Source organism: Vigna radiata, unplaced genomic scaffold, assembly GCF_000741045.1.
Source record: "Vigna radiata var. radiata cultivar VC1973A unplaced genomic scaffold, Vradiata_ver6 scaffold_246, whole genome shotgun sequence".
Lineage (NCBI taxonomy): Eukaryota > Viridiplantae > Streptophyta > Magnoliopsida > Fabales > Fabaceae > Vigna > Vigna radiata.
Window position 1 is genome coordinate 239139 of NW_014541805.1, and position 19722 is coordinate 258860.

General features: G+C 34.4%; 3 protein-coding genes across 5 annotated transcripts; 1 reads left to right on the forward strand and 2 right to left on the reverse strand.

Annotated features, from left to right (window-relative positions):
* Window positions 1-1162: 1162 nt before the first annotated feature.
* Window positions 1163-4527, reverse strand: LOC106778275 (Werner Syndrome-like exonuclease). The gene is made up of 6 exons (XM_014666217.2): window positions 4231-4527; window positions 3658-3837; window positions 2837-2967; window positions 2581-2739; window positions 1957-2067; window positions 1163-1633 (listed from the first exon to the last, which is right to left on the reverse strand). Exons 1-6 carry the CDS (start codon window positions 4463-4465, stop codon window positions 1562-1564), a joined length of 888 nt encoding a protein of 295 aa, XP_014521703.1. The 5' UTR covers window positions 4466-4527; the 3' UTR covers window positions 1163-1561.
* Window positions 4528-5969: 1442 nt separating this feature from the next.
* Window positions 5970-17318, forward strand: LOC106778297 (DNA repair protein RAD50). Of its 3 annotated transcripts, none has more exons than XR_002666147.1 (29): window positions 5970-6213; window positions 6290-6376; window positions 6450-6617; window positions 6696-6871; window positions 6970-7084; window positions 7565-7793; window positions 8004-8182; window positions 8269-8439; window positions 8858-8962; window positions 9046-9153; window positions 9247-9458; window positions 9556-9648; window positions 9997-10124; window positions 10485-10599; window positions 10729-10858; window positions 10947-11156; window positions 11658-11866; window positions 12032-12233; window positions 12415-12584; window positions 12657-12981; window positions 13136-13261; window positions 13349-13401; window positions 15332-15482; window positions 15570-15632; window positions 15729-15862; window positions 15950-16078; window positions 16204-16267; window positions 16848-16891; window positions 17180-17318. XR_002666147.1 is itself a non-coding variant. In XM_014666238.2 (27 exons), the coding sequence occupies exons 1-27, from the start codon at window positions 6091-6093 to the stop codon at window positions 16241-16243; spliced, it is 3951 nt and encodes a 1316-aa protein (XP_014521724.1). In that variant the 5' UTR covers window positions 5971-6090; the 3' UTR covers window positions 16244-16570. The 3 variants fall into 3 exon arrangements, 1 of the variants encoding a protein (XP_014521724.1); XR_001377031.2 differs by having other exon boundaries at window positions 5971-6213; window positions 16204-16324; XM_014666238.2 differs by lacking the exons at window positions 16848-16891; window positions 17180-17318 and having other exon boundaries at window positions 5971-6213; window positions 16204-16570.
* A 7-nt stretch (window positions 17319-17325) lies between these two features.
* LOC106778259 (pentatricopeptide repeat-containing protein At5g08510-like) lies at window positions 17326-19585 on the reverse strand. Its single transcript, XM_014666201.2, has 2 exons — window positions 17658-19585; window positions 17326-17547 (listed from the first exon to the last, which is right to left on the reverse strand). Exon 1 carries the CDS (start codon window positions 19441-19443, stop codon window positions 17851-17853), a length of 1593 nt encoding a protein of 530 aa, XP_014521687.2. The 5' UTR covers window positions 19444-19585; the 3' UTR covers window positions 17326-17547; window positions 17658-17850.
* Window positions 19586-19722: the final 137 nt, after the last annotated feature.

Here is a 19722-nt window from a genome sequence, read left to right on the forward strand (position 1 = left end):
CACTCGAGATCACCACCAAGCTTCTTAAACATCCTTCACACCTTTCACAGATATTTTATAATCTTTAAAACCTTCATAGCGTCGCCATCAAACTTTCTGTTAATACTTATACAATAATTTATTAGTTGACGTAGACAAAAGAAAAAACATGAACAAAAATCCAGTTTAACAGAAATAGCAACCTTCAGAACTGAGGGAACTTCAAGCAAAAGCTGTAAATTTTGAGGGATTCCAGAATGAATTATACGTAGAACATGATAACGACTATTGTCAGCACATGTCTGCATGACTGATCAATGATCTGATTCTAGTCTTTAAGCATTTCATTCTTCAAAATACAGACTAAAAAACCTAAACTGGTTGAAGAACAAGCAACATAATTTATTGTATACAAAACCAGCAAAAGTATCTTAATATGAGATAAGAAAAATAATCAGCATACACTCACTTAATATGAGATAACAATTCATTCTTTATATATATATATATATATATATATATATATATATATATATATATATATATATATATATATATATATATATATATATATATATATATATAACTATTTTACCACAAAAATAATCTGGTTATCTTAAAAATTATCATCCACATTAATCAGATCAATTCTCCAATCCGAACAAAGCAAAAAAAAAAAAAAAATATTAGGTGGATCTAAGTCTCCGTCTAATTATTTATATTTTCTAGTAATATGTTATTCTGGTACTGGTTGTTATTTATAGGATAAACTGGACTGTATAGTTTAAAAAGAAGAATAATACCAAATGTAAGTTTGTATTGTAAGTTTAAGAAGTGTTGAAACACCTCAAGAACTTCATTTTACTCATTTACAAAAACCAGTTTTATTTTGAAGATTTTTCTAGTCATGTTTGGCACATTTATTTTATCTTTTTAAACCAAAACCTTATTCAATAAAATTAGTTCTTTTATTGCTTCCTTCATCCCCACAAAAATACCAACTGCACCCGATAATGAAGAAAAATGACTCAAGTGCCACACTCAAATACCCTTAACTACTGCACCATACCACCATTGCCGTCACGGCCTCTGCCATCGTTGCTTACATTATCATTGCTGGGTTAGATTGTAGAGGAAGAAGAAAAGAGAGAACCATTGCAAAGGAAGATGAGAGAAAAAAAAACACTCGTTTCAAAAAGTTCTTTCTGAAACACATTTTATATCTTTCGAAGAGCTCTTTCTGGAGCACAATATTCCGGAAAACTCAGTTCTGAAATACAATTTGATGAATCAGGCAAGATGGATTAAAAACTCCAATCCAGCCACCAAAATTTGACAAGGCTAAGCCGTTTTGACATCCCTATTAAACACCACATTTTATACACTCAGCTGACATACTCTGCATCTTTTCTCATCATATCCTGTCTATTTATCTTAACTGCTGAAGGGTACACCTTCCAATTGGTGTCCGAGAAGGAAAATAAATATTGCAATACAAAAATATTTCGTACATATAAATAATTACTACTTAATACTTAATGTTTAATATAAACTAAATTTAATACACACAACGAAGATGTAGTCAGTCCTGCCGTAGACCATCAACTTCGCCACTTTTGTCCGTGACTTGGGCGTCAGGGAGATCTTTAATTGCCTGCAAAAGAATAAACCAATTCCTAAAATCAAGTATCAATAAAATGGAAGACAAGACTAAGAACGTTAATATTTGAATTTAAAATCAAAATAAGCATAACAATTAGCTATTGGGGGTGGTATTTACTATTTAGTCAAATATGAAAAGAAACTAAGGTGTAAAGTAAACTAAACTTTAAATCAAATTATTCGCGTTAATATATTCTATGCTTTTAAAAAATAGAGGTATATAAGTTGATTTCATATTATGAGAGAAATTTAACTTGTTTTACTTTTTCTCAAATAAGAAAATTTTGTAAAAGTTTATTCAAGAATAGTATGTACCTGATAAAGATACCAAGAAACAAAAGCATCGGTAGCAGCGTACTCTAGTTGCTCCTTTGACAAAACAGGAGTCTCCCAATTTCCCAGTCTTATTTTATTGGGCTTTTTCAGCTGCAAAAATAACAAGATTCGTAAATATCACACAAAGATAGTTCTCTTCACCTTTTTATTTGGTAAGGCTGTTGAAACATTTCACTGACCGATTCACATCCCCCTCTCCATGAACATAGAAAAGAAACATAAATAAAAAAATGCAAATGTAATTAAAAAGGGGCAATAATCGAGCCATCATAGAAAAAATACATATAATTTATCTCTATTTTTGTGAGTGTAGGGATACAATATACTAGTGACCACAAAATGAACAAGAAAAAAAAAGTTTATTATTTATGGCATCCGCATTAGTATTTTCTATTTTGGATATGTTCTCACACCAGTACAGCTAAATCCTATTAAGATGGAAAAACTGCATAAAGTGCAGTAACGCACGTGTTAATTTTTTTTTTATTGTTTTCTTGAATGAAAGAAAAGATTTATTTTAAGTACTACTACTAGTTAGTAATTAAAACTGGCAAAAAAATATAAATAAGATTTTAATTTAACACAATTGGATTCGAAGCATACCTGTTTCGATAAAAGTTTTTCAGTCAAAGATGAAAGACCCCACTTGTGATCACCACCAAGCTTCTGATTGGCATGGAAAGAAAGATCCATCACACCTTTGACAGATATTTTATAATCTCTAAAAACCTTCATAGCATCACTACCAATCCCAACTCCAACCTTGCGAACACCAAACTTTGTATTAATACTTACATAATTGATTAGTTGACGTAGACAAAAGAAAAAACAAGAAATCCAGTTTAACAAAAATAGAAACCTTCAGAACTGTGGGATCTTCAAGCAAAAGCTGTAAATTTGGAGGGATTCCAGAATGAATTAGATGCAGAACATGGCAATGACTACTGTCAGTACATATCTGCATGACTGCTACCTTTCCGGGTGGAACGCCTATAAAAGTTTTATACAATAATGAGTAAGTAATTGAAGTTGCGAAAAGTTTTCTTCTTTTTTTTTTTTTCAAGAATTAATGTTTTATAGGAAAAAAAAAGGCTGTTCTGCACAAAAGTAGGAAATTCCTCTCTTTGAAGAAAAGCTAATCAATAAACTATGAGGAGTAAGGATCCAAACAATTAGCTGGAATTAAAACTTTAATCTCCCAGATACATTAGAATTTGCAATCCAACAGTCATTCAAAGTTTAATAAATTTAATGATCTGATTCTAGCCTGAAAACATTCTATTCTTCAAAATACAGATTAAAAAAACTAAACTGGTTGAAGAAAAACCGGCATAATTTATTGTATACAAACCAGTAAAAACTCTTAATATCAGTTAAGAAAAATAATCACCATACACTCACTTTCTCTTCCATCTCAATTTCATCACATTTTCTTCTTATATGTCTCTTCTCCATCGCATCACTAGTTACACCTATTACTTCATTTCCCCTCTTTTCTTCTCGTCTCTTTTTCCTTTCCACTCCAATCGGTTTCAGAATGAGTGATTTATCATTACTATCAAATCACCTTAATAACATTACTTAATGCAGCAACTGTAACAGAAGACTCAACACTAACAGGAAATCGCTTTTGCCGTAATCAGCAGTTATTGAAAAACAGGGAGAAGATGCTGAAACAACCTTTAGTGAAGGAAGGTTTCCACTCAATGTCAAATCCAATTGCAAATTGCACAATCTCTCTATTTTTTTCGTCCAGGGCCTGTAAGAGTTTTGCTGCAGCTTTATGTACAGAATCAAAAGTCCTGCTGTACATAATTCGACCACTAAACTTAATTGCAGGTAATCTCATTCTTGAATAGCCTGCACAAGTTAAGAAAAGAATAGAAAACTTAAGAGGCAATGCAAATACAAATTCACCTAAAAGTCAGATTAATAAACTGTTTTCAAGAACCAAATGGAATTTCTTTCAAGCATTTACAATTCAATATAACAGAATCATAAATATTAAGCCCTCCTCGGACATGACTTAGAAGAAGCAGAAATCGAGAAAATAACTAGCTTGTAGGAGATGCTTCAATTAACTTTGATTTCAAAATAATGTGTTGTTTTCAAAATTAGTGACTGAAATTGGATTGCTTGAACCGGTGTCAAATGGTGGTAAGAATGTGGAAAATTTGCGATGAAACAAGAGAAATATTTTCATGTGTTGTACAGCGCAATAAAAAGGCGAAATGAGGAATTAGCGTAAAAAACCTGGACGAGGGGATAAAGAAGAAATATTTGGATGTTGAAGTGCGATGAGCGATTCGGGCAAGCGACGGCGGCGGGGACAGCGGCGGGGAGTGAGATCGTCAAACCGCCGTTTGTTGTTAGGGTTGGAAAGAGAAGCTTCGATGCTTTCAAGCTCTTCCTCCGTGAAAGGCTCACAATCGCAGACGAATGAGGCAAGGCGCGTGAAACCACTCTCCTCCTCCGCCACTTTTTTCATCTCAAATCTCTTCCCGCTTCAGAGACATCACAGAATAGATGTGGTGAAAAGAAGGAACTTTTATTTTTAATAACATAATAAAATGTTATATATAACGCTATTCTATATGAATATATATTTCACTTTTAATTTTTATTACCTTCTAAATATAATAACTAATAAAACATATCAAAATATAATTTTAACTTTTTCACTATTCCCAAATTATTTTTTAAAATTTTCTAAAGTATGAGAACACGCAACTGTAGAAATGGATGGTGAAACCTAGTCCTAATTACACTTGATTTTTATTTATTACAATAATTATTGAATTAAACCATTTTAATATGAAAATAATTTATATTGTGTGTAAAGATGTCTTATTTGTTTAACTGTAAATAAAGATTATATTTTACTTTTCTATTGTTGAGTATGTTTTGTCATCATCCTTGAAAATGGATTAATATTATTATCCTGCGATATTTTGTTTAATTAACTATAAATAATAATGATGTCTTAACTATTTTTTGGTTCTTTTCTTACATATGTATGTTGTATTTGGAGTAAATGGTTATTTAGTCTTATATTGATATTTTATTTAATTAATTCTAATAATGATTATTTTTTTTTTCAATGTCTTCTTCTTATTTAAGTATATCTTCATCATTAGTGACTGAAATTAATACTCAAATAAATTAATTTTGGCTTGAGGGTGATTTTGGCCTTCACCTTCTTTTATATTTACAAATTAATACTCAAATAAATTAATTCATTCGAATTTTAGCATATCTTATATATTTAGTATTATAATTTTTTTGTACATGACTCTTAGACACCTCCAAAATATTGTTTAAAAATTCATCACTGTTTTTTATGCTAAAATAATATTATTAATGTCATCATCTATCTATTAAAAAAAAGAATATATTTTGTAGGATAATAGTATGAGTTGAGATTTAAATTTGGTTAATCTCATAATTTAAATTTAGGTTAGTCTCCTAAAGACAATAATAACACAAGCTTTTAAATTTGATTTAATAAAGCATTGTGAACTATTTTATCATTAACACAAAAATACTTTTCACGTATTATATTTTATCATTATGAACTATTTTAAATCATTATATATTTAATCTCACCAACACTGACCGATTGCTTCTCAAATGCCAATAAAAACATTTTCCAATTAATTAATATAGATTGAAATAACTTCAATTCATTTTAAGCTTAAATAGCTATGATAAACATCAATCGAAAACAATTTCAATAAAATACGTTGTGAATGTTAATTAAAAGAAAAAAATTAAAAATTTTGAAAAAAAAAACATCTATGGATATTAATTAACTTAAAAGAAACTATTTATATTTTTTATATATCCAATGAGAATAAAAAATAATTTAAGAAGTAATAAATTTAAATTTCATTATTTAAATAAAAAATGATAGCTTAAATATAATGTTACAGTGTCTTAAAGAGTAAGTGAAAGGCAGTACAGAAGGGTATAAAGGTAAATTACATTACAGAACAGAAGGGTACAAAGGAGGTTTGAATTGAATGGAAGAGGGGAGAAGAAAGTTGGAGAGTGAGTTGAGAGGGAATGAGTAGAAGGGAGAGTGAGTGAGTGAGTGAGCAAACGCGGGAGAAGATGAGCACCGTTGATAAAATGCTGATCAAGGGCATCCGGAGTTTCGACCCGGAGAACAAGAACGTCATCACCTTCTTCAAGCCCTTAACCCTAATCGTTGGTCCCAACGGTGCCGGCAAGACCGTATGATCCATCCATCTATTCATTTTTTTTTCTTTCTTTCTTGCTTTCCGCAATGCAATCTCTTCTCCTTCTGCAGACCATCATCGAGTGCTTGAAGCTTTCCTGCACCGGCGAGTTGCCTCCTAACGCCAGGTCTGGCCACAGTTTCATCCACGACCCCAAGGTAATCTAACCTAACTCTCACTCTCTTTTTAACTAAGTATTCGATTAATCAATTATTTCTTTTATCTTGGAAGGTCGCTGGGGAAACCGAAACCAAGGGACAGATTAAGCTCCGATTCAAGACGGCCGCCGGTAAAGACGTCGTCTGCGTCAGGTCCTTTCAGCTTACGCAAAAGGCCTCTAAAATGGAATACAAGGCTATTGAGAGTGTGATTCAAACCATTAGTCCTCATACTGGAGAGGTATAACACTTTTCGACTTTCTTCTACTTCTTCACTCTCGTCCCATTAACTATCTTATCTTCTCCTATTTTCTGTCAGAAAGTTAGCCTCAGCTATCGATGCGCTGACATGGATAAAGAAGTTCCTGCGCTCATGGGTGTTTCCAAGGCCATTCTCGAAAATGTCATATTCGTTCACCAAGATGAAGCCAACTGGCCCCTACAGGATCCTTCCACCTTAAAGAAGAAGTTTGACGACATCTTTTCGGCAACTCGGTATCTCTCCTTCCCTTTCTCCACTTTCTACCTCTGTTTTTTTCCCACTCAACATATTCTAGTATATCATACACATATGCTTCCCATTCAATGTACAGATACACTAAGGCATTGGAAGTTATAAAGAAACTTCACAAGGAGCAGGCTCAAGAGATAAAGACTTACAAGCTCAAACTGGAACATCTTCAAACTCTCAAAGATGCTGCTTATAAGGTATCTTTCCTCTTCAAATTTATCACCCAACTCTATAAATGTTAACAACAACAACAATAATAATTAAATAAAGTTTAACGTATTCTCTTTTGTTATATTTTAACCGGAGCACATTTCCACTACTTGTATAGTACCTGTTGTGCCCCATTAACATGACACTTTTCTCTTGTACTCTCAATAGAAGGAAAAAAAAATTAATCACTTTTCAAGGTGTTTAATTTTTATGCAAGGACAAATTCTTGTGTTGAGGACCAAAATTTTATTCTGCTTTAGTTGGCCCTTTTGCCCTACTGCATTTTTCTTTTTTTGGGCCATTTTCAATCATTCTATGAAGTAAAAATTCTTCTGTGCCTTTTTAGTCTAGCTAGTTATGTTAGAACTTAAGCTTTGCCTTCCACTTTGACAGCTTTTAACATAAAGAAAACCTCGTCATACCAAAATTGAAAGAAAATCTAACTGTTTAGTTTTATTTTGTTATAGCTACGGGAAAGCATTGCACACGATCAAGAGAAAACAGAGTCTGTAAAGTGTCAAGTACTGGAGTTGGAAGATAGCATTAAACAATTGGAGGATAAAATTCATCATGCAGAGGAAACGTTAAAAGATTTACGGAAGCTGCAACAGAAGATATCAAATAAAACTGCTCAGCGAAGCACCCTGCTTAAGGAACAAGAGAAGCAACATGCTGCTCTTGTTGAGGAGAACGTAGGTAAGTGTTAATATATATATATATATATATGCATTACCATCATTGAGCCAGTTTTGGATTTTGTATCTCCTTCTAAATTGTTATATTTTTTAATGGATTTACACAGACATGCCCTGTGAAATATATATACATATATATATATATATATATATATATATATGTGGAAGTTTCTAATGCGTTTTTCTTTTTCTGCATTTTATATTTAACTAGACTCTGATGAGTTATTGATGGAATGGAAGACCAAGTTTGAAGAAAGGATTGCAATTTTAGAAGCAAAGATAAGAAAGTTGGGAAGAGAATTGGATGATGCTGCCGCGAAAGGTACTGCCCTCACGAAAATCATTGATGATACCATCCAAGAGATTGCCAAACTACAAGCGGAAGCAGAAGTAAATGAATTGATACACAAGCTGCCTATACTGACATCTGGTTTTGCAATGTGTTATTGTAATTTTGTTACTATTTTGAACTTCAGGTTCACATGTCTTTGAAGAATGAGCGTGATTCCTCCATTCAAGATCTTTTTACTACATATAGTTTAGGGTCTCTTCCAAATTATCCTTTCAGTGATGAGGTTGCTTTAAATCTCTCTAGGCGTGTAAAATTGAGGTTGGCAGATCTCGAGAAAGATCTGGATGATAAAAAGGTGATTTTTTCTGTTCCCTCATTCCCGTTTGTTTGTGTATGATCACTTTTAGGTGCCTCACAGTTGAGGAATTTTCAGTGATGTTTTCTTGCTGTTACTTGGTATTTGGCATAAAGGGTCGTGTTTTGTCTTCTTTGTATATTCAATTGGCAGTATTGTAGTGGGTTTTTGGTGGATATGCAGAGAGATTGGAATGCTTCGCACACTTAGTGTTTACCTTTTTACAGGTTTTTCCTTTGTCAAGAATATTGTATCTGCTCGTGTGGCTCTTTCTTTCTTTGTTTCACTCTTCAGTGAATTCATTTTCATTTTCAAAGAATGTGGTTGGCTAAATTTACGAACTTTTAAAATTATTTTCACCATATCAAAAGTAAGAAAACTACATGTTTGTGACTGTTTTCTTATTTCTTTTGTACAGAAAGCAAATGACAAGGAACTTGAGATGGCATGGAAATGCTACATGAATGCTAATGACCGTTGGAAAGATACTGAGGCTAAAATAAAGGCTATGCAACGGATCAAGGTTTGGTGTTTCATTCCAATACATAGATTTCTTGTCAAATGTCGGTATCTTGCTTGTACATTGTTAATACGTTATATGTGCAGGAAGGCAATCTGAAGCGCATCAAAGAGAAGAAAAAAGAGCTCGATTCGTCTGAACTTCAAATGACTGATGTGAACTTATCTCACATAGATGAAAGAGAAAGAAATTTGGTAAGGCACCCACCCTCTGTTGTTGTTTAGTAATCTATAATCTTAGGACTTCTGACCAATATGATTAGAATAATTTTTGAGTAATGTTTGCAGAAAAATGAGATTGAGAGGAAGCGAAGTCAACTATCTCATAGACAATTTGAAACCACTATACGTCAAATGCGAGATGAGATACATAGTGTAGATCAAAAGATTAGGGCTGTCAATCGGGAGAAGGATATCATGACTGCTGATTCAGAGCACAGAGTTATGCTATCTCATAAGAAAGCAGAGTTGGAAAATCGGAAAAAGAAACATAAAAAAATGTAAATCCATTTTGTTTGTATTCCCTTTACTTTCCACTTTTCGTTCTTTAGAATTATGTTTCAAAGTTGGCAATCATCTGTTTATTATTCATTACAGATTTGATGACCTTAAGGACAAAATTAGAAAGGTGCTGAAAGGGAGGGTTCCTCTTGATAAGGATGTGAAAAAGGAAATTACTGAAGCATTAAGGTTGGGAAAATCTTTTATTTTTATCTATTTTTATATTTAATCGTAGTTGTAGGCACCTACCTCTTGAATTTGGGCTGGGAACCTAACTTCATCCTGAAATTTATAAGGTGAGAATTGTCCAACCTTTAATAAGCTCAAAGTTGGTCATATGTACAGTTCATTTGAAATCTCAAACACGTTCTTCATGTTCAAAACTGGTTGAACCAAGTTCACTTTGAGAGTTGAGGATGAGCTGAGATAAGATTTATGATAAGTTGGAGTGGCAAGTATAAGTGAAAAAGTCTCACATTTGTAAGATTGCCAAGTAGATCACAATTTACCTTGTATAGAATTTTCTTTCTGGTGCAGGGCTGTTGGAGTTGAATTTGATGATGTGAAAGAAAAGCACCGCGATGCTGAGAAGGAAGTCAATATGTTGCAAATAAAAATACAAGAAGTTAATGGTAACCTATCCAAACACCACAAGGATTTGGAATGTAAGTGCTATCTAGCATTCAAAGAAGTTGAGTATAAAAAAATTAGTTTTTGAAGGAAATCAATGTCTTAGTTCTGCATGCTTATTGTTGCAATGGTTCACAGGATGCACTTGCCTATTTGTCATGCCAATAGATTGCTATTTTGCGTATCAACATGATAATAGTATGCAGTAAATATAAATAGGCTTTCTTTTATTTAGCGTTTTATGTGTCTCTTGATATAAGCGATGGTGCCCACTTGATATTTTTTATTTTTTCTTGCTGCATCCTCATTGCTCTAGTTTGGTTTCTTTCTTCCACCATGCTGAATAACCGAAGACACAGTTTTGTATCATTTATACTTAAATGATTTTCTTGCAGCAAGAAAGAGATTTATTGAATCGAAGCTTCAGTTTTTGGATCAGCAATGTTCTGGACTTGATTCTTATCTCAAAGTTTTAGAGTCTTCCAAGGAAAAAAGAGATGTACAGCGAAGGTCAATTTGTGCCAGACCATAGTGTTGATGTTGTTTTTGTGACCATATCAAAATTGTCTCTGGACGTGATGTTGTCACTGGTATCCTGGTTACATATCCACTAATACTTTGTCTTATGATTGCTTGCAGCAAATACAATATTGCTGATGGCATGAGGCAGATGTTTGATCCTTTTGAAAGGGTTGCCAGAGCTCATCATGTTTGCCCTTGCTGTGAGCGGCCTTTCTCTCCAGAAGAAGAAGACAATTTTGTCAAGAAGGTTTTTAACTTCAAATCCTGTTATTACGTTATCTATTGGCTTGAGCAAGCACGTTATGTAGTTTTGAACCGCACTTTTTCAATGACAGCAAAGAGTGAAGGCAGCTAGTTCAGCTGAACATATGAAAGTTCTTGCTGTAGAATCCTCGAATGCAGAGTCTCATTTTCAGCAGCTGGACAAGCTTAGGATGGTTTACGAAGAATATGTTAAACTTGGCAAGGAGACCATCCCTAATACTGAAAAGGAACTTCAGCAACTTAAAGATGAGATGGATGAGAAATCTCAGGCTCTTGATGATGTAACGATCATAAGTTCTTTTAAAGATTTCCTGGAAATTTCTTTTAAGTAGATTGAATTCCAATGTTTGCTTTCTGAAATGTTTTTTTGTCGAAGGTGATTATTATTTTATATAAGTTTTTTATTTAGTACTTCCTCTGCTCCTTAATATAATAAGCATATTTTAGAAAAAATTGATGGTCCTTTTTCTAAGGAATTTTATATTTACTGGAAACAGGATATTTCTTGTCCTTGTTTGCCCAATTAAATATTATGAATGTGTGTTTTTATTGACAATTAACGACAGGAGGCTTTTTAAAGTTATTAATAACAAGGGTAAATTTGATACACTATTAACATTGTTTTAAAAATTAAAAAATTCAACAAAGTCAACTGAGTTAATTATTTTTATTGGTATGTGTGGTTCTGTTAGAAGTGCCTTGTACCAGAGAGTGTATTGTCTGTTTCCCCTTTTGACTTTCCGTTAACTTGTTTTGGGTTATACAATTGCTGCAATTTTCAGGTTTTATGTGTTTTAGCACAAGTGAAGACTGACAAGGATTTGGTTGACACATTGGTGCAACCTGTTGAAAATGCTGATCGGCTTTTCCAAGAAATTCAAGATTTGAAAAAGCAAGTTGAGGATTTAGAAGATAAGCATGATTTTCGAGGACAGGGAGTGAGGACTCTCGAAGAGATTCAACTGGAGCTTAACACCCTGCAGAGCACCAAGTAAATAGCTGAAGTTTTTTCTACTGTTTACTAACATGGGCAATTTTACCATCTCGATCCATTAAGATAATTGAATTCTGTCATATCTGCATCATCTCCATTTCCTAAGTTTCAGTTTTTGTTTCTTATTCATATCATTATTTCCATTCATAACTTGGTTAAAAGGGACAATTTGCAATCTGAATTGGAGAGGTTGAGTGAAGAACAAAGGCATATGGAGAATGATCTATCAAATATTGAAATTCGGTGGCTCAATCTAAAAGAGGAGAAATTGAAAGCAACCAACGTATTGCAAAGGGTTAAGAAATTAGAAGAAGAATTGGAACACTTAACTGAAGAAAATACTCAAGTTGATCTTGATGAGAAGGTGTCTTATTATCTGATACATTGATGTATACTTAGTTGTTGTCATAGGCTTGGGGAAATTGCCTTCTTTTTCCACCTTGCTTCACTCATAATTTCCAATAATTCTAAAAAAGGCTCTAGTTTTTTCTCTCTCTTTTCCATCTCAAAATGCATAGTATCACCCAGAATTTGTGTATTTGCAGCATTTGGCAGATGATCTCGGATCTTTTTCCAGTGAGAAAGATAAATTACTGGCTAACCATAATGATATGAAAATTAGACTCAACCGTGAGAACGAGGACCTGGCTGAGCAAAAGAGAAGTTATCAGCAAGAAGCTGAATCACTTTTCAGAATGAATTCTAAAATCAAAGAGTGAGCTTATCTTATTGAAATTTGTTGTTTTTAAGACCCCAAATTTCTTTAACATATGTTTCATTTGATCAGGTATTCTGATTTAAAGAAAGGAGATAGGTTGAAGGAACTGCAGGAAAAGAATTCTCTATCACAATCTCAACGTCAAAGTTGTGATACCAGGATGCAAGAAATTTCAGCTGAGTTAGACAAAAGTAAAGATTTGATGCAAAATCAAGATCAGTTAAGAAGAAAAATTGATGACAACTTAAATTATAGGAAAACTAAGGCTGAAGTAGATGAGCTAGCACATGAAATTGAAACACTAGAAGAAAATATATTAAAGGCTGGTGGGATCTCTACAATTGAAACTGAATGCCAGAAACTATCACAGGAGAGGGAGAGACTTCTTTCAGAGGTATTTTCAAATCCCTGAATCACACATCTATGATTGCAACTGATCGCATATTGTTCAGCCAATTACCATTTCTATGCTCACATCTTTGATATTCCTTCTAGTGTAGAACTGACATTTCTCTCTCTTTGGTTATATATCTGTACCTTGATGACAGGTAAACCGGTTCCGTGGAACAATGTCTGTTTACCAAAGCAATATTTCCAAAAATAAGGTTGATCTTAAGCAGACTCAATACAAGGACATAGATAAGCGATACTTCGACCAGCTTATCCTGCTTAAGGTGTAACCACATGTGATTTCATAGTCTTATTCTTTCTTTAATCCTCTCTTTTGTATTGTTGACATGACAATTTATTGTTCTTTGCAGACAACTGAAATGGCCAACAAGGATCTGGACAGATACTACAATGCACTTGATAAGTGAGTTTCTTAAGATTCATTAATTTTCAACGTTACATCAAGTTTGTATTCTTTGTTGTGTGATAGTCATGGTTTTGCAATGCATAAGTAAGATGTTAGGTTCCTCTGTCAAGAACCCACTCACAGACAAGCAATTAGGCACACAACACACCCAAAACAGAAGGAAGAATGATATATTCTTGTATTGATAGTAAAAGAATACAGAGTATGTGACTGTGAGAGCTTAACCTCCCCCTCAGGAATGATAGAATCCTGTTAGACTTCTTACAAAACAATCCCCCCTAAGCACACTATTCAATTAGCTATTTATACAATGCTAATACCCCGCTCCTCCTAACTGCCCAAACAGTTAGGCATCCCCCTTTCTATTCCTTCTCATATAAACCCTCCAATTCCTAACATAAGATCATTCCCTTTGTCCTCACGAGGCCATTTCTCTCTAGTTCTTCAAAAGCTGATACATGTAACCATCACACTTTGCATTGTGAGGAGCTGAGGTCACTTGGCACCTTTGGTATAAGCTGTTGGGGTAAAATACTGGATATTTTTGTTCCGTATAATTCTATTTCATTTCGCTATTGTATTTACATTTCAAAGGGTGTTATATGTGTTGGGAATGCAAAGTGCACATTCATCCCCCACTAGAAAAAAAATGAAGATTAAGTTTGTGGTTCCTTAAGCATCAATATATGAGATTTAATCCCATTAAACCTGTAGTTTCTTAATTTTAGGTTTAATCATTTTAGACGTCCCTATTTGTGCAATCGTCTCAAATAGGTCTTTGTATTTTAATTGATATCAATTAGGTCTCTTTTTGTGAAAAATTGACTTAATTTGGATTTTGTTGTTTAGTGGGTTGGATGGGGTTAAAAATTGTGTCGTGGCTTGCCGACTAAGTAACTTTTAATTATGTGGCAGAGTTTGGTCGCCTTAGGTGGATTTCTTTTTTATTTATAGATTTTTAAATAAGTTGGTGGTCGGCCTGATGGTCAGCCTAGTGGTCGCCACTCGGCCTGGTGGGTGGTCGGCGTGGTGGTGTTAGGGGACCGTATGATATATAAAGGATTCTTCAAAAGCTTACTGAAACAGTAAACCAGTTCTCACTATTTAAGCTTTAAAGAATCTTTTTTGTACCGTACGGTCTCCTAGCACCACCAGACCGACCACCCACTAGACCGACCGACCACCAGGTTGACCACTAGGCCGAGTGGCTGACCATGTCTAAATTTTTTTCCATTCCTACTTAAAATAAATCCACGTAATGAGACCTCATTGTGTCACTTGCTTATTAATTGCTAGCTGAGCATGTCATCAGACAACAAATTTAAGGTCATCCACAACAATTAACGACAAGGTCATAATTGACTCAATTTTATATAAATAGGATTTAATTAGGACAAATAAAAATATAAGAACCTATTTGAGACGAATTTGTACAAATAGGAACCTCCGAAATGATTAAACCTTAATTTTATGCAACCAAGCGCCCTTCTCTTTTTGGAATTGAGTGCCCTTCGCTTACATTGCGTTAAAATACATCATTTGGCCTTAGTAAAGCAATACAAATTCCACGTCAGGTTGATTGGGGCCTTAGCTGTGTAAACTGGTTAACTATCAGAAAAGCGTGTTATTGAACAAGGGGCAAGCAAAAGCACCGAAGTGTATTAAACAAACCAAAGAGAATGAAAAATATAACTAAAAGGGTGATAAGCACGCATCGTTGAAGAAGTTCATAAAGTTGGTTTGCAAGCTAATATTTATCGTGCCTGAAATACAATTACAAATTAGAATATGAAAGCATATTAAACTGTCTATTTCAAGCATTAATGAATAAGGATACACTTAATAACAAAATTAGATACTTCTGTAGTAAATTACTGATATATTCTGCATTCGAACTGTTCCTTGGTGGCTCTTAATGATTCATCAGGGCACTGATGCGCTTCCACACAATGAAAATGGAAGAGATCAACAAAATTATTAGGGAGTTGTGGCAGCAAACCTATAGAGGGCAAGACATAGACTACATCAGTATTCATTCAGACTCCGAAGGTGCAGGGACCCGTTCCTACAGTTACAAGGTTTGACATATCATATTGAAAACCAATTCCTTCAGAAGCTGTCTAATTTCCTTCCTAGTAAATATTGTTCCTTTGCATTCCGTACAGGTTGTTATGCAGACTGGTGATGCAGAGTTGGAGATGAGAGGAAGATGTAGTGCTGGTCAAAAGGTATGTTATCAATAAGGGAATTACTATTATATCTAGTAATCCCGTTTCCTAATTAAAATAATAAATAATAAGTTTTACTTAACTTCGGGGTTCCAGGTTCTGGCGTCTCTTATCATACGTTTAGCACTGGCTGAAACGTTTTGTCTCAATTGTGGAATACTTGCGCTGGATGAACCTACTACAAATTTGGATGGACCAAATGCTGAAAGTCTGGCTGCAGCTCTTGTAAGGTATTGCTGGATTGCTTAGTTCTGATTAAACAACTAATAATGAATTAATTAAAGTTTAATGTGGTGCTGTCTTCATTAAAAATGAAGGATCATGGAGGACAGGAAAGGACAGGAAAATTTTCAGTTAATTGTAATCACTCATGACGAGCGTTTTGCTCAACTGATTGGTCAGCGCCAGCATGCAGAGAGATATTATCGTGTCTCCAAAGATGACCTGTAAGAACAATAATATTAGTGTTTTCATTTGGTTGTCTTGTCGTTCCTGCATCACACATACCAACTTTCTTAATCACTATAATTCTGTTTACAGAACTTAACTAACTTCTCTCTCACATTTTCAGTCAGCACAGTATAATCGAAAGTCAGGAGATATTTGACTGAAGGCCGTATTGTTTATATGAAATTGTAAAGCCCGACATCCCCAACTTATTCATGCAGTCGGTATAGGATCATCTAGGAGTGGTTCGTCCTAGTTAATTAAAAGTTTTTAGCGCGTTTTACAATAGTTCTTTTTAGAACATTTTACTTATTTTGATATGCTTCCATTTGTTGGGGCCTGCTGAAATGAAACTGTAAAATGTGCACGTAGAAAAAACAGTTTTCTGTTTACTCTCATTTGTAATATATAACTTTTATATTCTTTCCCGGGTAATTAAAAAAACTAATCGAAGGAAGTTCGATGAAGATGTCATAAAAAATTATCATAAATTAGTATAACATACGTCCCCACTGAAGTTGTTTGTAATAGATACTGTGTTACTTTTAATTTTATGTTTATCAGAGTTTAATTAGTAAGTAATATTATTTTATTTCTTAATGAATAATAATATCTTCAATTAAAGTTTGTAAATTAATTTGTTTTGAAAATAAATACAACTTAAAATGATATAATTCCATTTTATAATGCTTGTATCAAATGCAAATTTGTTATTGAGAGCTTGTTTCCTATGAAGTTTATTTTATCTACCATTAAACTTAATTGCAGGTAATCTTATTCCTGGGTAGCTAGAAAAAACCAGTCTTTGGGCGGTACGTAAATCCACATATTATATTGGTTTAGTGAACACATAATTTCTTTCTTCATCCAATACTCTGCTAAATAATATTCATAGTCTAATGTTGTGACTGTCATGTTAGTAGCATAGAAAAATTAGAATAGGACCATTATCCACTCGTTAAGGTGACTTATAACCTCAGACGTTAGGAATAAAGGCGTTAACTAAAATACTGGTAACTTTTCTTAATAGATAATCTCATGTATGTTAATCGTTTTTCTTCCATGGCAAAGGTTAACACTTTTCTCTATATGATGTGCAGGTTTGGTCCTCAATAACATTGTATTGCAAGTTCATAGATGCAATTGAAGACAAAGATTACCACAATTTGACTAAACGAGCCCATGTTTGACGAGCTTAAAAATTGTTTACGTGGCCATTATCTTATACTAGATCTCTCTCAAATCGAAAAACGAAATTTTGTCCTTCTTTAACAAGGCTTATTTAGCAAACTAGTTGCTGAAAATAGTTTGATCGTATGCCAATTTACGGATCCAATGAAACACATATTTGGCTTCCTTGTACAGATGACTGGAAAGAAGTACTGAAATCAATGCTTAACCTGTATGATTGAATGTCCTTTGCAATCGTCAACTTCCAGGATGGGTGCATTATTTCCACTTTTTTCTCCTGACAGAATACACCATAAATCGGCAATATTAATTGTTTTCAAGCTTTTCAAATAATACAGCTAGATGAAATATTTGTTGGCGTATGAAGTAATATGCAGCAGGTTTTACCACAATTTTGATGCCTCGAGCCAACGTAGAATGTCTGAAGCAAACGGCAATGGCATGCCAAATTGCCAATATGCCTCTTGCCTAGAGATAAATGGACCTGTGTATGGACAGGGTTCTTCTGCCATGCTCACAAGTTCAATTACCTCCTAGTCCCAAGCTAGAAAGGCAGAACAAAAATCATCTATTATATCATTTAGACTATACTATAGCCAGGAAGTTTAAATGCAATTCTTTTATCTATCATATCTCTCAACCTTTGAGCGTCCTTAAATCTCCCAACACTAACAAGAATATTTGACATAAGAACATAATCCCCACCGTGTCCTCTCTCCATCTCTAGTACTTTCCTGGTCACCCTCTGACCAATTTCAACATTATTATGAACACTACAAGCACCCAGCAAAGTTCTCCACATTACAGCATTAGCAGCCTCGTGAGGTACCTGTGAAGCAACCTTTTCAGCTTCTTCTAACCTGCCAGCCCTCCCCAGCATATCTATCACACAACCGTAGTGCTTGATATCTGGCACAAGTTTACAATCCTTTACCATTTTAACAAAAAAATCCAGGCCTTCTTGAACCAATCCTCCATGACTACAGGCACTCAAAACACTAAGGAACGTCACACGGTTCGGACTAAGCCCAGCCTTCTCCATGTTTTCAAAAGTCTCTAGAGCTTCCCTCCCCATCCCATTCATTGCAAAACCAGAGATAGCTGAAGTCCACGATACCAAATTCTTCCTCTGATCAGGTAACTCCTGCAAGAGTCTATTCACACTTGCTATACATCCACACTTTGCATACAAATCAATTAATGCATTGGTAATGCGTATGTCAGAGGAATTGAACCCTCTCTTCTCTGCATATCCATGAGCCGATTGACATATCTTAATACACCCAATGTTTGCAATAGCAGGAAAAATGGTCAAAAGAGTAACTTGAGTAGGTTCTATACCATCAACTTGGATCATTTCCCTAAACAAAGTTAAAGCTTTCATGGGCTGATTCCTGCGTGCGTATCCATCAATAACAAGGGTCCATGACACTACACTCCGAGAAGGCATCTGATTAAACACAGAAAGTGCAAGTTCAAACTCACCCCATCTAATCAAACCAGTGATAAAAGCATTCCAAGTAACTAAGCTTCTGCGTGGCATTTGGTAGAACACTTGTGCGGCTTCAACTAAAAGACCCCAACTTGAGTACATTTGCAACAGCCCAGTTTGTACATACATATGAAACTGAAACCCGACCTTGAAAACGAGGGCGTGGAGTTGAGTCCCAAAGCGAGTACAGTTTGGATTGGCAGAAGCGTGGGAAAGAAAGGCAAAAGAGAATGTGTCAAGGGAAGGGTATGTGAAGAAAGTGTGAGAGTGTTGGGTGTACGTGTACCTAAAGAAGCGAAGAGCTAGGTGGGGGAAAGGGCAACGGGAGTAACAGCGGATGACGTTGTTGAAGAGGAGTAAACAAGTGGAGGTGTCGTGAAAAGGGTAGTGAAAGAGGCCAGAAGTGATAATGTAACAGTGAACTTGTTGCAGAATTTGGGGTTGAAAAGGATGTTTGAGAAGAAGAGAGAGCAAGTGTTGTGGGTGTTTAGGTTTGGGAGAGAATGAAGGAGTTGCGATTTCAAGACACGGAAAACGGTGAGAAATGGCGGTGCTGGATATTGCTGCCGCTGTTGCAAAACCTGTAAGGGAGAAAGGGTGCTTTGGTTTCAAGAGTGACATTTTACCAACCACAAAACCAAGGCTAAAATACGTGTAATTTCTATTGTTAAATAAAATCATTTTATTTTATTTTACTTCTCTTTATTTAATTTTTCGAAGTTAAATATGATTTTTTTTTAATTCACAGACAACAAATCACATGATACTGGAAGATGGTGAGAATCACTAAATCAATAAACTATTTTGAAATTCAACCCAAGATGCACGTTCTCCATAGTGGATCCAAGCAATTTGTCATCAAGATCATAAAACCATATGTTACTAGAAGATTAAAAAAATAATTAATACGGTGTTTGTTAAAAAATTATTTCTGGAAAGTAATTTATTTTAAGTGATCAG